Source organism: Pleuronectes platessa, chromosome 3, assembly GCF_947347685.1.
Source record: "Pleuronectes platessa chromosome 3, fPlePla1.1, whole genome shotgun sequence".
Taxonomy (NCBI): Eukaryota; Metazoa; Chordata; class Actinopteri; order Pleuronectiformes; family Pleuronectidae; genus Pleuronectes; species Pleuronectes platessa.
Genome location: NC_070628.1, coordinates 2,935,186 through 2,951,089, shown reverse-complemented (window position 1 = coordinate 2,951,089; position 15,904 = coordinate 2,935,186). Strand labels below are relative to the sequence as shown.

The following is a 15,904-nucleotide window of genomic DNA, read 5'->3' as shown; positions in this document are numbered from 1 at the left end:
TACTGTATGACCAGAGTTGAACCAAGTGACATTATAAATTATATCATAACACGATGTGGCCTCCATTGTCCTGTTGAACACTTCCGTGAGGAGCAGCCTCATTGTCCAGGGTCTGAATCTGAATCGCTGTAGTCGGCCACCAGGGACGTGACTGGTCCTCGGCTTCTGTCCTTCTCGTTCTCAGAGTCCTCTGCGTTCATCAGTCCTCCATCCACTTCCTCTTTGGTTTGTATGTGATTTATTCAGTGAGATAGAGATATATTATGGTTTATGAAAGGTTATTAGATAGTTTGTAAGCTTCTCTGGGAGTTTGACTAAAAAATGAATCAAGAAAAGCTCCACATCTCTCACATCAACGTGCAGGATCTTTGTGGATATGGATCTGTAATCAGACAGACTCCTCAACTCCTCTTTTAAAACTCTATGAAAAATGTATTTTCTCTAAAAATGACCTCTGTTTACTGGAATACCAATGAGATGAATGGTCATGTGTTAGTGGTGCTGAAGATAGAGAATCCCCAACAAATATCAGAGATTGACAAAAAATAGAATGATTTCTGAAAGACAATAACGAGGTTTCACAGATTTGATTAAATAGATATTTTAAGCTGATTTTGGGAAACATGGGTCAGATAAAACTGGGGTCCGTAAAAGCTTTCCAGATTCATCTATTAGGATTATAGTGATATGAGTATTCTGTTCTGACATAGTGAAAATATAAGAAACTAGTACATCTATAATATCTTTCTAGGACATTTCTCTGGTGTCATTCTGTCGTACAATACAGTGCAAGTGTAAACTAACAGTCAAATTATTCCAAGGGACATACATGAGGGTAAACCTGGAATATTTCTTATCTTGTTTTAATTGAGAATCTCTGCAAAAAAACACCTTAAACATTTCGAAGAAACTTAAATGTCACATGACACTTGAACATTTTGAAAACCGTTTTATGCTTAAAAAGACATTTTGATTCCAGATGTTTCGTTAAGAATATGTGTCCGTACTGTAAAACCAGACTGACGAGTGAAAGTGAAAATATAAATTAATCAAAAAATAAAACGATGTGGCCTCCATTGTCCTGTTGCACACTTCCACGAGGAGCAGCCTCATTGTCCAGGGTCTGAATCTGAGTCGCTGTAGTCGGCCACCAGGGATGTGTTTGGTCCTCGGCTTCTGTCCTTCTCGTTCTCAGAGTCCTCTGCTTTCATCAGTCCTCCGTCCACTTCCTGTGTGGGTCTAACATCTGCATCTGGGTGCTCACACTTTGTCTGAGCGACCTCACCGACACACAAGTTGACATTAGGGTCTGACCTCCTGCGGCTGACGGTGGAACGGGGTTCTGTTTTGATGCTAAATCCTCCCGAGTGTTTTCGGATCAGCTGGCCGGGGGGGGAGCTGAGGGCTTTGGCCACCTTTGCCTCTCTCCCCTGCAGGACCAGCTTCTGGATCAGACTGCCTGAAGCCGTCCCTGGTGTGGTGGTGGTGGAGTTGAACCATGAACGGGAGCAGATCTCTTTCCGCTTGATGTGCTTCTTGTCCTCATAGGCTGATAGGGACAGAAAAGAGTTCCATTAAGTATGATTCAAGGTTTGCTCAGTGAAATTGCATGTGGTAAACTAGGCCATGGGACAACGAGGACTTTGATCTGTTTCTTTGTGCTGATAGAGGATGTCTTTCTGTTTACATGAAGTAAATCTAATGTGTGTTGTTATGTTTTCCTTCTATTTGTTTATTTGATAGTCAGCAGGATTATGCAAAAATTACAGAGGACTTATATCTGACATTTGTTGTGAGTTGAATTTAGGGATTCATGGGGTGTGGACATTTCCCCACCGGGCAATAAGAGAATAAGTCACGAGAAGCTTGTTTAACCAAAGTGTGTGTTGCTCACAGTCGGGGGCCTGGTAGGTGAGTAGAGCTGCCAGCTTCTTGTCCTCCTCCTTCTCTGGCAGCAGTGGGATGGACAGATTTGTCCTCATCCTCACAGCATTGTCCTTCTCCTCCTGCTCGGCTATTACTTTCTTCTGGGTCTGCAACAACATTTAGAGCCGAGACATGAGTCAAGTGACACAACACAATCTTACTGGCGGAACATCGATATATATCAAGTCCTGCTTTGACTCATTTTATGGTTGTTAATGTTATTATTACATTTCTGGGGGTTCTTTGTTGTGTGACAGGAATGAAAAGGACAGATAATCTTTAAGTGAACTTCTCCATATGTTCACAGGATTAACATTAGAAGTATCTTACTCTGAACTTGGTGCGGAGGGTGCTGTTGAGCTGGAAGTCGTCCTTCCAGCCAGACTGGTGGTCCTGGATCTCAGACAGGGAGGGCAGAGCCTTTTTCAGCTTCTCTTTGTCTTTTCCACCGTGATCCAGCTTGAACATAGCATCTGTCTCCAGCTTCTCCTTCTCTGCTCGCTCTGCACAGTGAAACACGAGAGAGAAAAGGATGAGGTGCAGAGAACGAGCAGGGGAAAGAGAAGCAGGAAGGCTGTGTCCTTTTGAAAACAGTATCATCCCTCAAAAGAAAAGTCTTAAAATCTGCAGCCCCACGATCATAAGTATAGAAATAAACCTACAGACATAGATTTAGAATGGCTAGAATGGTTCAAGAAACAGTTATATGAGTTTTAAATTGATACATAACATGAATCCCTGACCTGTGGTGAGGATCTGCTCATTTTCTGCCATGTCCCAGCGCTCCTCCTTCCGGTTTGCTCCGGCCACTATCAGGTAGTCGCAGGTCGCCGGGTCGGTCTGCATCTCAATGTAGTTTACACACAGGTGGCACTTCATCCTGAACCTGGATTTGTAAACAACAAAAGTTGTTCAGTCCCTTTGGCAGAGAGGTTTATTATGATTTTCTGATGTTTAACGAGGTTTTGTAGACTGAAGCATAACTGGAGCTTAACACATGATTCAGCAGGCGACCCAGTCTGCCTGTGGTTACCTGTAGATTGGCGTGGTGTAGTAGTTCCCCACTTTCTTCTTCTCTGCATTGTAACGGACCCCTGTACCAACACAACATCAGGGTTATGGATATGAAGACAGTTGGTGATACTAAGCAACACAATAATATCTGTCTCCACACTCACCCATGCCAATGTGATTTTTGCAGCCATCACACCAGATGTTGTAGGGCATCTCAAACCTAAAAGAACACAGTTGTGTTTGGTATAGACGACAACGCTGATAAAGATGTAAAGTGACTTTACTTCCTGTCTTTATCTTTTAAAGTCTGACATTATTTGCTTAATAATAAATAAAACTAAGGATGGAGATTAATTGAAGTTTCGTGTACTTATGTTTAGTAGAAATAGAAGAAATACACACTTATCTCATCAGTCTAAATTTCCTTTTATCAACAACATAGATATTGATGGTTCTAAAGAATCACCTGAAGGTTCAATTGCACAGTAGATTTTGTACCAGTAAATTATTTTTAAATAAGTCCTCTGAAGATAATAAACACTAACAAAACTGATAGCCGTATATTTGTTTTATAAGTACATCTATGTGTGCATGTGACAAAACTTTATCTGTATATATGTGTGTACTAACCTGATGATGAGAATGCCCTGGGACAGCTTCCTGGCCCTCTCCCTGAGAGCATGGGTGTTATGGTAGCCGTTGAGGGATCCATGCTAAAGTCAAAGAATGGTGGACAATCAGTATCGACACACAAAGTTAAATTAACGACACAGACACACACTGTGTTACTGTATGATCATACACACCTTGGCCGGGTTGAAATCTGGAGGGTAGTATTTGTTTGTTCCTTTTCTCTCACCCTTTAAAAGGACAAGAAAGAAAAGCAGCAGTATTTGTTAGTGAAGAGTAGAAGTTGAGTATTTACTCATGAATCCTTATGAATCATTAAATCTTGACAGAAGCACGTGGAGATCGTGGCTCACCATGGTGACGCCTGTGTGTCCGCACCAGAAGAGATGGATTCACGTTTCTGTCGGCAGATAAAAAGAAGTCGAGTCACTGAACACATACTGAAACATTCCAAGAGTCAAACATTATTGTATGATCTCCAGGAGTAGATCAGGTTTCACTGCAGTCGCTCCAGCCAAGAATGGTCATTGTTCAGTTATATATCTTTAAATCTGTATTTATATTTGGCTCCAATACCCGGTCTTGGTTACTTTTAATCAGCTTATACTTCAAATATTGTATTGTAAATATCAGTCTACCTGTCTATTTATCCACCTGTCTGTCTGTCTATCTGACTCTCTACCCATCTGTGTGTCTGTCTATTTATCTGACTCTCTACCTGTCTATCTACTTATCTACCTGTCTGTCTGTCTATCTGACTCTCTACCCATCTGTCTGTCTATCTATTTATCTGACTCTACCTGTCTGTCTGTCTATCTATTTATCTGACTCTACCTGTCTGTCTGTCTCTCTATTTATCTATTTATCTGACTCTACCTGTCTGTCTGTCTATCTATTTATCTGACTCTACCTGTCTGTCTGTCTATCTATCTATCTATCTATTTATCTGACTCTACCTGTCTGTCTGTCTATCTATTTATCTACCTGTCTATCTGTCTCTCTATTTATCTGACTCTCTACCTATCTGTCTGTCTATCTATTTATCTACCTGTCTATCTGTCTCTCTATTTATCTGACTCTCTACCTATCTGTCTGTCTATCTATTTATCTACCTGTCTATCTGTCTCTCTACCTGTCTATCTATTTATCTAGCAGTCTGTCTATCTATTAATCAGACTCTACCTGTCTGTGTGTTTATCTATCTATCTATCTATCTATCTATCTATCTATCTATCTATCTGTCTGTCTTTCGATCCCCTCACAACAACCACATTAGTTTTCTGTAGCTAACGAACACGTAGTTGAATTCTCTAACGTGTAGCGGGTGAGTAAAGTGTTCATTGATCTTAAGCGCTGACTCAGTTTCACGTTTTCTTTTACAAATTCAGTGTTTCATCGGAGCTAGCATAGCGAGCTAGCATTAGCAGGAGCTGGCTCGCGCTCTAACGTTAGCCTCGTGCTCGTGCGTGTAGACGCGACACGACACGATCTGTTAATTCAACACAAACACGCGACTGTCCATTTTTATTTTTTTGGTAAAAAAAATTAGTAAAGCAAAAATCTTACGAATTCTCCTGAAGCTGCACAAACTGCTAACAACCACACGCAAGGGCTGATGGGTAATAAGGCGTCATATTTACGTTCCGGAACTCGGGTGAGGTTGAAGCAGGAAGTGCCGGCGTCAGAAGGACGACGTGCGGGGAGCGGAAGCGTCACGCGACAGAAGGAAAAGAAACACATCGATCTGATCTGTTATTGATTATCTGTCATCTGTCACTGCCGCTGACATGGAATCGAACCCGCAACCGCACAAACGCTTCATCTGCTCGTTCCCCGCCTGCGCCGCCGCCTACAACAAGCAGTGGAAGCTGGACGCGCACATGTGTAAGCACACGGGGGTGAGGCCGTACGCGTGCGCGCGGGACGGCTGCGGGAAGTCCTTCTGCACCCAGCACCACCTGCAGCGGCACCAGCTCAGCCACAGCGGGGACCGGCCCTTCCCCTGCCCGGTGCCCGGCTGCTGCCAGGCCTTCACCACCAACTGCAACCTCACCAGGCACACGAGCCGCGTGCACAGCCAGGAGCAGAGGACCTACCCGTGCAGGTTCGAGGGCTGCGGGCTCGAGTTCAGGAAGAACAAGCAGCTGAAGTCCCACGAGTGTGAGCAGCACACGCAGCTGCCCCCCTACCAGTGCACGTATGAAGGCTGCCACATGCGATTCACCTTCCCCAGCAAGCTGAAGCGCCACGAGAAGGTGCACAGGGGTTACGCCTGCGAGGAGGAGGACTGCAGGTTCCGGGCCAAGACCTGGACCGAGCACCTGAAGCACCGGAAGGAGCAGCACCGGCCCGCCCTGAGGTGTGAGCAGTGCAGCAAGGTGTTCAGGGACTCGTGGTTCCTGCAGCAGCATCAGCGGGTCCACTCTGACGTGCGGCTCGTCTTCAAGTGCCCCAGGGACGGCTGTGGCAGGTCCTTCACCAAGATCTTCAACCTGCAGAGCCACATCAACTCCTTCCACGAGGAGCTGCAGCCCTTCGCCTGCCCCCACCCGGGCTGCGGGAAGACCTTCGTCATGAAGCAGAGTCTCCAGCGCCACAGCGTCGCACACGACCCGGAGAGGAGGAAGCTGAAGAAGCCGAGGAAATCCAAACCCAGGAGATCTCTCGCTTCCAAGTTGAGTGGTCACGCAGAAGCGAAGAAGCTTCAGGAGCCTGAGTCGGGCTCCAGAGGGTCAGCTGAGAAGAGCTGTGATCCGCCCGGCCCCGTGGAGCTGGTGTCCCTCCTGCAGGACGCGTCCCTGCTGTACAGCCCGGCTGGGGTGGACACACATGGACTCACCAGGGCCCTCACCTCTCCTTTATCAGTGTAGACTTTGGAGTTCACAGCAGAATGTGAACAAGAACTTTTGTAATGTAATTTTTTACTCGTTGTATTGGGCTTGATGAGTGTCTGCGTTTCTGTATGAGTGTTTGTGTACAAGTACTTCTGTGAATGTTCTTTAAAAAAAAAAAAATGAATTGAGTATAAACCTGAGGTCTTCATGCAGGAATGTGTCTGGTCCAGGTGATCCGTCCCTCTCTGTGGTGGAAACTGTTGTTTCTCTCTCTATGAACGTTAATTCATAACATCAATATATCCGTCATTTGTATTTAAGAATATATTTTGTATACAAATTGCCAGAACTTCCCGGAATAACAGTGTTTAAATAAATCCTGTGAATGGAACGAGTTTCCCTTTTTTTATATGGTCTTTATAGATCGGTCATCCCAAATGTAATATCCTGTAGTGCCCTGCGGAAAAGTCTCTAAGAGAAAATAGATTTATTCATCATCGGAGCTGTAAACAACTTGTGTATTTACTCCGGAGGTTCCTCCCGAGTTATGAAGTAGTTTCAATTTCTCTGTGTTGATGTGAAGTTGGAGTTTGGTAAAAACACGGCGCTGTAGACAACGTGTTGTATTTATGTTCAGTGTTTAAACAACGTAAAAGCTTTTTCCATGTTTGCATGTGAATGAAAGAGCAAAGAAAAGGATCTGGTTTGACAGGCAGATCAATTCAAACATCTACGTTAATCTTAACAATGTCTCAAAACTTGTTGAGGTAAACTTATCAGTAGTATCAGGACAAGATTGTGTAAGAAACTGAGTGTATCTGAAGAATCAACCACACAGACCATAGAGATGAATAGGTGTGAAAATTGTACATCATTATAGTGACCATTATCACGTTTACCAGTGTTATAGCTGTTTTGTTAAAATGTGAACATGTTCAAAAAGCACTGATACACAGATGGAAGTATTTTTTCAAATCTATTTTATCAGTCAAAATAATATGGCACCATGCAAAACCAAGAAGGAAGGAAACTTTCTGTAATGCAGGTTTAACAGAACACAACCTTTAATAATTAAATCAATTAGTGCTTATTAAAACAACACACTGTGCACGATGAACAGTATGTGCATGTAAGAACAATACAACCACACATGCATGGAGGTTACTGCTTGATTAATGCACAATCTTTCAGAATCACATGTCCCAAGTATGATCAGTTTCCACGTCATGCCTGGTGTCCGCATACTTTTGGCCATGTGGTTGATGTGTTTCTCACTCTTATGTCATCATGGTCCAGGAGTCTCCTGGCTGATGTCACAGATCTGCAGCCAGAGCAGGGGTGTGCAGCTGTCAGTGGAACCAGTGGAAACCTGCAGATTCCTCAGCCGTGATCCCAGTCGGCGGAGCATCTCGGCTCTGAGGTGCAGATTTACACAGACCCTGTGTGTGCGAGCTCGAGATTCCGAGGCCAAATCCTCTCTGAATATTTCCAGTTACTGGAGGGCTGCTGCTTCCCTGCATTCCCGGCCCTCTCGCTCGGCTCAGACGATCCCTACATGGACCGGCTGTCTGACCAGCTCACCCAGGAATGTGCAGCAGAACTCGTCCAGTCAGTTTCAACAGTCCTGACGTGACTCGGACCCGTCCTGTCGTCACTGGCTTCCTACGTGGCCTCAGGTCGTTTCTGGGAACAAGCTCAGATTTGGTGACGCTGTTTCAAATCCTGTCTCTAACGCTCTTTCCCCCCATTTAGTTTGATTAGTTTCTCATTTATAAGTCTTCATTTGAACTTTACATCTCACAGTCTCATACCTTAACTGCTCCATAACTTCTCTGCTCTATTTTTACCTCTTCTTATCGGTTGTGGCTTTAACTCAGGCTACATTTATAGCTCAGTCTGGATTCCTACCTGAGCGTTAGCCTGTCTGTCTGCGGCCTGCTATTAATTTAACACATCTTATCAGTGAGCGCTTCAACAGAAAGAAAAACATCCCTGCATTAAATCACGTGTTTTAATGCAGATAAAGAATCCGTTGCAGGAGCCTCAACCCAATCGTCTTTCACTTCAACTGCCACGCTCAGGTTATGATGTGCCTCAGGGATTTATCTAGTTTCCCTGATAACAGGAGGTCGGCACAGAGGAAGCGGTGCATCATAAACGACATATGTTTCTGATGCATATGTCTGCTTGGTGAAATGAATGTGCTGAACGTGCAGGAATGCAGAGGAGAGACAGAGTGATGGCAGGAGGGATTCCACCCTGAAAGGTCTGTGATGTCTTGAACAAAGAAAGTAGACTAGACACCAGATGATGTTCAGGTTGGGAGCGATGGCACGGGAGTTCCAGAAGCTGAGCTGCTGCAGCAGAAACAGAAACTGGGTCGTGTTGATGCATCATATTGTGTGTGAGCTGTTTACATCACAATCAGGCAATGGAGCCTTTGTGTATCGGAAGGATTTCTTAATCATGTCATCCTGACGTCTTGTCTCTCGTCCTGTGGGATGCAGAGATACCTGGAGAAATCATTTTCTGACCTCTTCACCTATATGAAAATCATAGTCAGGTCAATGTTACCATTAGATTGTCTTTCTATTATTTGTGCAGACTTTTTCGGCCATATTTTTGTTGACGATTGATTAGGGTTGCAAAGGGGCGGGAAATTTATCACCATCACATGCACAGATAATTCCCAGCATCCTTCACTCTACAGCAGGGCTATTGAGGCCTGCTGTAGTGTGCAGGACTAGTCAGGTAAGTTTCGATGATAGTACTTGGGAAAATATATTAACATGCTGATTGAGGATTGTTCATCTGTTCATCTAGCCTATTTCTATTCATGTATTCATCAATTGTAAAATATTTTTAAAGACGATTCCAACTGGCCAACTATTTATATCTCTGGCATTGCTTTAGTGTATTTTTTACAAGCTTTTTTCTCATCTTATTCTACAGAACATTGCCACATGCACTATCTCATGTGTGGAGACATTTCACCTCAGCCAATGTAGAAGGAAAGGCTGTGTACATTTGCAAATACTGTGCAAAGACCTATGTTAAGAACTAAGACACAAAGATCCAGAAGCATATAGTCAAGTGCCCAAAGTTTCCTCAGGGCTCAAATCAGCCTAAGACAAAACAAAATGTTTATATTTATGTCTGTATATGACAAGGTAAATACAGTTAGCATAAATTACCCACAAAATGTCCAGTTTATTCCCGTTAATTCCCGTATATTCCCGTATATTCCCGTTAATTCCCATGGAAAGTTTCCAGCTTTGAATATTCCCGGAATTTTGCAACCCTACGATTGATCGATCGGCTCCAAATCATCTGGAGATAAACGCTCCTGCTGCAGTGTCCACCAGTAAAACCACTGGTCACCATGAGGACCCTCTCCACCCTCTCCGGCTGCTTCTTGCAGGTCCTGGAGTTGGGGGCGTGGCCGAGTGTCATCAGTCAGCTGACATCACCTGCTGGTTTGTGAGCTTCTGTTCTGAAGCCAGTTGGACATTTGGTCCAGCGCCATCTTGGCTCTTTGAAACCAGAAGTCATCCTGTCTGGAGGAGCAGGGGGTGGAGCCTGCCTGAGTGTGAGGACGCTGCATGCCTACCTACACCTGCACCTATTGGACACTACTAGCTGTCAATCACACTGTGGTAACCACGCCCCAATGCATACAGTGCTTTATGGTCTATTTGACTCTGAAGGAATCATCCTTTACTAAATAAACATCAGCTGTATTGAAGAAGACTTGAAACCAGAGATTGAGACACAAACTCTTCAGGAAGACGTTAAAAAAAACAAGTGGAGTCTCCCTCTGCTTTATTAAAGACTCCATCAGAGCTTAGTTCTGGTTCTTTGGACTCTTCCTCCCTCCTGCACCCACCTACACGTCTGATATCTCTGACTTCACACAACGTTATTAGTTTAAATGTTGCTTCTGTTTAATATGCTTCTGGTTGTGTGTGTCTAATCTCTCTTATCATGAACGTTCGGCCCAAATTGTTGCTTTGCACAATATGTTGCATGATGATGAAAAATGATATGTTTCTTAACAACTAAATGCAAGAAGAGTCCCAGATAATGTCTCACATAGAGATTATATTATTTGTGGAGTATTGTGAGAGGTTTAAAAGTTCATTAGATCTGAAAAATGGATGATTTGAGAACATGTAGGGAATTGAAGCTCTAAAGAAATGTAACATCTGATGTTGTGCCTGTTTCAAATGAGGGGCTGTGTCGGTCGGTGGGTTTGAACTGTGTGTAATGTTGTCGTCATTCTGCATCTTTTCTTCTTTTTTCCTCCCCGTCTTTTACAGAAAATGATGCCACGTTCTTTCCATTCCTGTCGTCTGACGTCGGGGAATTCCAGACTGGCTCTGCAGGCCCTCATCCAACAGGATCGCTCTATCTCCGCCGTGTTTCTCCCACCACCTCTTCTGCTGTCCCGCCGTCTTTCCACCTCTCACTCGGCCCTCAGCCTCCCATCTCTCGAGAGGTGGAAGGAATGTGTCGGGCCCTTTGCCCTTTCCGTGCAAGTTACTGGGAAATGGAAGCTTTCCGTGAGCGGGGTTTGAATTGCGTGAGCAGAGATTGTAAATAACAAACGTGTATTTACAAAATGTTCCAGAAAAGAGGGGGGTGTGCTACTACACAGTGGAAGCTACTGTATAAGCTTGAGTTTAGTTTCATTTATTTATTTCTGCCTATAGTGAGTTTTAAAGAAGTACGGTTAGAGTTGAGAAGGAGAAGTTCAGCAGGACCCTCACCTCAACTTTGAGGTTCTAACCCGTCTTGTTCAAGCCATCGACACACGCTTCACACAACTTCATGCCTTCATAAATGTGTTATCTCACTTTGCAAAGGTCACTAAGCATTACTTCACAGCCTGTCATGGAAAATCCAAGCACATAAAACAAGACTTAAAAGTAACTAAGAAATAGAGATGTTATATTCAATAACAAAATGCATTCCATCAATCCATTGTCTTCCATTTGTTCCCAAGCCTGATGGGATATGTTGTCCTTCCAGAGAGTTGTGGGTCTACCCCAGGGTCATCTGGCCAAAAGGCATTCTTACTTTTTTAATGTACTTGTACCCTTAATCCAGATACTATTGTACATGTATGACATGTTCATGGAATACAGATAATTAAAATACATGTGCAGTAGGTGCATATTCATGTTTTTGTCTTTTACTTCAGGTCAGAGAAGAAGTGGTAAATGTTCGGTGTGGATCCAGGAACTTTCTTTCTCTTTCTCCAACATTGTGAAATAGTTTTCTTTGCAACCTGTTCATTGATTTCTTAGAGAGGAATTAATGGATCTCTAGGAAAAGTGTTTAAGTTGTTTTTTAAAAAAAAATAATCTGTGTCTAGTGAATTGTTGGCCCTGTCGGAGGTAAACACTGTACTGAGTGCTCAGCTCGTTTTACTGGGATTGATGGTTTTAATTCCTTAAGGAAACGATTCTTTCGACTTCATCTTGTCTTCTGTGTCCCTATATGTTGATTCTTAGACTGGTAATGATGGTCGGTCAGAAAAGAGGTGGAAGGGAAACTCTGGTCACTGTTTGTTTCTGATGTTTGATGTGAACGGCCTCGATCTTTTTCATTCTCTCCACTGACCTTTGACCCTTTTCCCAGTTTCCTCTTCAGGTCCTTTGACGACACCTGAAGAATCGCTGGAGTCGCTTGATCCCCTCTCATGCAGCTCAGGTGCTTTAATACTGAACAACACGAAGATTGTGTTTTAAACATGAACATTCATTTAAAAAAAGCATCTCTATTGTAGACTGACTTCTTCTGAGGAAAGAGGATGAAGGCGGGGAATATTTACATGGTAATAAAAACATGAATTTGAGTTTAAGGTCAAATTGACTAAAGTTAGAATCAGACTGATTGAGAGGCCTGGACCTAAACAGAGGAAGAACTCGTTTAAAGACACACGGCCGTTTCTCTTCGGAATTAGTAATTTAGTGCAGAAACTTAATCCTCGAGAGAATTCCTGGCAGTAAATTAACTGCGTGGATATCAGTTCAAGATCTGGAGATGATTCCTTTCTAATTCATATCAACAGAGCTATAATACATGAGGAATGGGTCTTTTTAACTGTAATAAATAAACCTTGATTCTCTCTGGACACACTCCTCTTGTCTGTAAGTGAAACCAGGAGCTGGGTCTTTACAAAACCCAGAGAAATTAATGTTCCGTGTTATGAAAACTGTTTTTATTCACTACATTTTATGTATTTTTATTATTATACAAACAGCTTGAATCACTTCTCTTTTACTGGGGCATCAGCTCCTTTGCCTACTCGTTGATCCAACTGCTTCTGCTTCTATTCACCTTTGAAATTGTTTCTTTGACTCATGTTTGTCGTGATGTTTTTGCAGGATCACACAAAAACTATTGATTGGTTTCCATGAAACCTGATGGAAGGGTTCTTCAGCATGCAGATGGGGACGACTGGGATCGAATGGCCGACCTTCAGGCTGGAGGTCAAGTGCCAAGACACTGAAGCCCAGACTACTCCAGCTGTGTGATCAAAGTGTGATAGAGAAAGTGATGCACTGTATGAATGTGTGTGTGTGTGTGTGTGTAGGTGGATGACAAAACACAGCTCGAGCTGTAAAGAGCTTTGAGTTTCATCAAGACCAGAAAAGCTCTTTATAAAAACACACAATTTCACTTTGACAGCCGGCTCAAATGTTAACTGGTTTGGAACTGGAGGCCAGTTGAAGTTTAGATGTTCCCACTGTGTCTGTGTGGGGTTTCTCTGGCTTCCTCCTTTAGCCCATTAAGTTGATTGGCGACTCTTAATTGAGCGTGGATGGTAGTTTGTCGGCTCTGTGTTCTCCGCCTCTCGTCAGCTGGGATCGTCTCTAGTTTCTTATTTTTTACTCGTCCTCCCTCTGAACAGAAAAGCACGGGTGCCATAAATAACATAAACAGTGGCTCCTTTCATTTCACTCCAAAACAAAATGTCAAAATTTTCCCTGAAACAGGCCCGGAATAAATTTCACATGCTTGGCTACTCACAAATGAATTTGTGTTCATTTCAGCATCACTTGCTCAATAAGGTGCACTGAGGTGCCTGACCTGCGCCTGGAGCTCGGTCCAACTATGCACTCGTCTTCTTGCAAAATCCAGATTCCACCGGCTGACTATCTGCTCGGGCCCTATAACCGTTACATATTGCATATTCTACATATTCTACATGTCAGCCTCACATTGCTAATGAAATCCCTCAATTTATGGACCAGCTCAAGACGAGTCACCCATTGTGGAATGTCTGCTGAACGAGGCCCATGTTGTGTTATAACCTCCCTTTCTTATCTGTTATTTGACCCTAAAAAGATTTTTGGTTGTTTTCTTTGCTTTTCCTCGGCTTTGATGTTTAGAAGAAGAAAAGTGACAAACACAGAAAACAACAGAGGCCTGTTATTTTAAGACTTTCCTCATGGACTCTTCTTTCTTTTACATTGATAAAGTTCCACCTCTGAACTTTACCGCTCTCGTCTTGTCTCGCTTCCTATCTGCAGGTTCATTCATCACACGTGCTTCTCGGCATCATCAATGTGACATCATTGTCCGCTCCTTAGCAGCTCTTAAGAAACCTCAGGGAATCCATAGTGCCACTGGCCAACATCCCCTGGAAAAACATCTGGGAGAAACTCAACAATAAACCAGTGATTTACACCAATTAGATAATCCCAACAGGACAAATTCTGGGTCAAGCGCCCGCCTGCCCTCCTACGCTGCCTGTCAGGCTCAGGTGAGGGGGATAGTCTCTTGGCAAGTAACGGGTTAGCCTCTGTCTCATCCCTTCACCCCCCTTTATCTCCGAGGGCTATATATTGGAGGTCGTGACTCGTCTGCATCTTAAGCATCACTCGCACCCGCAGACACACAAAGCCAACACGTGTGTCTGGTTCAGAGAGCGACAGCGCAGACGAGGAGAAGAGCAGCGATGAGGTCCCTGCTGAAGCTGCTTGTGCTTCTGGTTTGCGTCCAGAGGGGAGAGGGCCGCTGGATGAGGTCACTGATCGGTAAGTGCTGGCCATGGGTCGTGATGACCTATGACCTTTTTGGCTCAAATCGAGACCAGTGTCCTAAATATTACGTCTAGACTCGGATATTTATCACATTCAACTTTGATTGTCGGCTCCTCTAAAGCTTTTTTTTTTTTGTGAAATTCTAAATAACTGGTATTTACATTTTTATTGATTTTCTATTACTCTTCCTGTCTTTTCTAGATCAGACACAGGAAACACCGTCTCCACACACGTCTCTAAGTGCAGACAGAGGAAGTGGATATCCGGCTGAAGAAGACAGACACACAGAAGCTTCAGGAGTCCAGCCGTCGCCCAGTCCCATCCTCCCCATGCCAGTCCGCTCACGCCGCTCGACTCTTGACCCCCATTGCGGCCTGCGCTCCATCCTGCTGCAGGTCCGGGACCTCGGGCTCGGCTACGACTCGGACGAGACCGTCCTCTTCAAGTACTGCAGCGGGACGTGTCCCCGGGTTCGCTCCAACCACGACCTCACCCTCACTAGCCTGCTGCTCAGTGGGGTGCTGCCCCACCCGGCCCCCGGGGAGCAGTGGCACAACACGCCCTGCTGCCGGCCCACCCACCACGAGGACATGGCCTTCCTGGACAACTCGCACCGCTGGCACAAGGTGGAGAAGCTGTCGGCCGCCGGCTGCAGCTGTGTGGGGTAGACGGCTGAGAGTGGATGGGAGAAGGGTGGTGTTGAAAGGGTGGAGGGGAGGAAGGGAGGAAGGGAGGTGTGTATGATAGCTTGTGATGACAAAGCGATTCCGAGGGGACAAGTTTGCTGCAAGGTTTTTTTGTAATGTCTGTAAATGAAGAGTTTAATTTCATGATGGAAGGAAGCTGAAAACTTTTCTTATGAAATGAGCACAAAATTAAGCTATTGTCACGTTTAGGTGAGAGAATCCAGTTTTTCTATTGAAAAGTGGCCTCGAGGAACTCACTACGATAATAATGACTTTATTTTAATTTTATTTTGATAACATTCGAGCTATAAAAAAGCATCAGGCAGCTTTTCTGAGTTTATGAACATTCTGCATTCGAGAAAAGGTTTTTTCTTTATCTGTCGCCCGCAAAAAAATACATAATGAAATTGACGTGTGTTCTTCAAATGTAAATACTTTAGTACCTTAACTATTGTTCGTGTCAGCTGATTTGGACCTACTCTGAATCTTAATCTTAAAGCTGACATTTATTTATTTAAATTCTTCAGTGCAATTTTGAAAGTAACCAATAGAGCAGATCAAATGTACGAAGCTGCGCAGATGCAACTCAGCCGAGTGAAGTTCTTTACAGTTCATCAACCAAACAGTTTAAAAAAAATGTATTTATGTAAGATAAGTTATTTATTTATTTGACGTCGTCCTCTCGTCATGCTGATTAATTTATTTTGTGATGTGCTCGTCTCTACATTCATTGTGTGTAAAGTTCCTAATAAACATCAAC

The 15,904-nt window shown here is 43.8% G+C and overlaps 3 protein-coding genes across 3 annotated transcripts; 2 read left to right on the top strand and 1 right to left on the bottom strand.

Moving 5' to 3' along the window:
• Positions 1 to 259: 259 nt before the first annotated feature.
• On the bottom strand, positions 260 to 5,238 carry yju2b (YJU2 splicing factor homolog B). The gene is made up of 10 exons (XM_053419439.1): positions 5,137 to 5,238; positions 3,924 to 3,970; positions 3,747 to 3,800; positions 3,571 to 3,653; positions 3,105 to 3,160; positions 2,960 to 3,020; positions 2,670 to 2,812; positions 2,257 to 2,429; positions 1,895 to 2,033; positions 260 to 1,549 (listed from the first exon to the last, which is right to left on the bottom strand). The coding sequence occupies exons 2-10, from the start codon at positions 3,924 to 3,926 to the stop codon at positions 1,110 to 1,112; spliced, it is 1,152 nt and encodes a 383-aa protein (XP_053275414.1). The 5' UTR covers positions 3,927 to 3,970; positions 5,137 to 5,238; the 3' UTR covers positions 260 to 1,109.
• On the top strand, positions 5,211 to 6,795 carry LOC128437332 (transcription factor IIIA). The gene has a single exon (XM_053419440.1). The coding sequence runs from the start codon at positions 5,358 to 5,360 to the stop codon at positions 6,438 to 6,440; it is 1,083 nt and encodes a 360-aa protein (XP_053275415.1). The 5' UTR covers positions 5,211 to 5,357; the 3' UTR covers positions 6,441 to 6,795.
• Positions 6,796 to 7,516: 721 nt separating this feature from the next.
• Positions 7,517 to 15,126, top strand: LOC128437519 (persephin). Its single transcript, XM_053419711.1, has 4 exons — positions 7,517 to 7,523; positions 7,701 to 7,790; positions 7,897 to 7,966; positions 14,826 to 15,126. Exons 1-4 carry the CDS (start codon positions 7,517 to 7,519, stop codon positions 15,124 to 15,126), a joined length of 468 nt encoding a protein of 155 aa, XP_053275686.1.
• Positions 15,127 to 15,904: the final 778 nt, after the last annotated feature.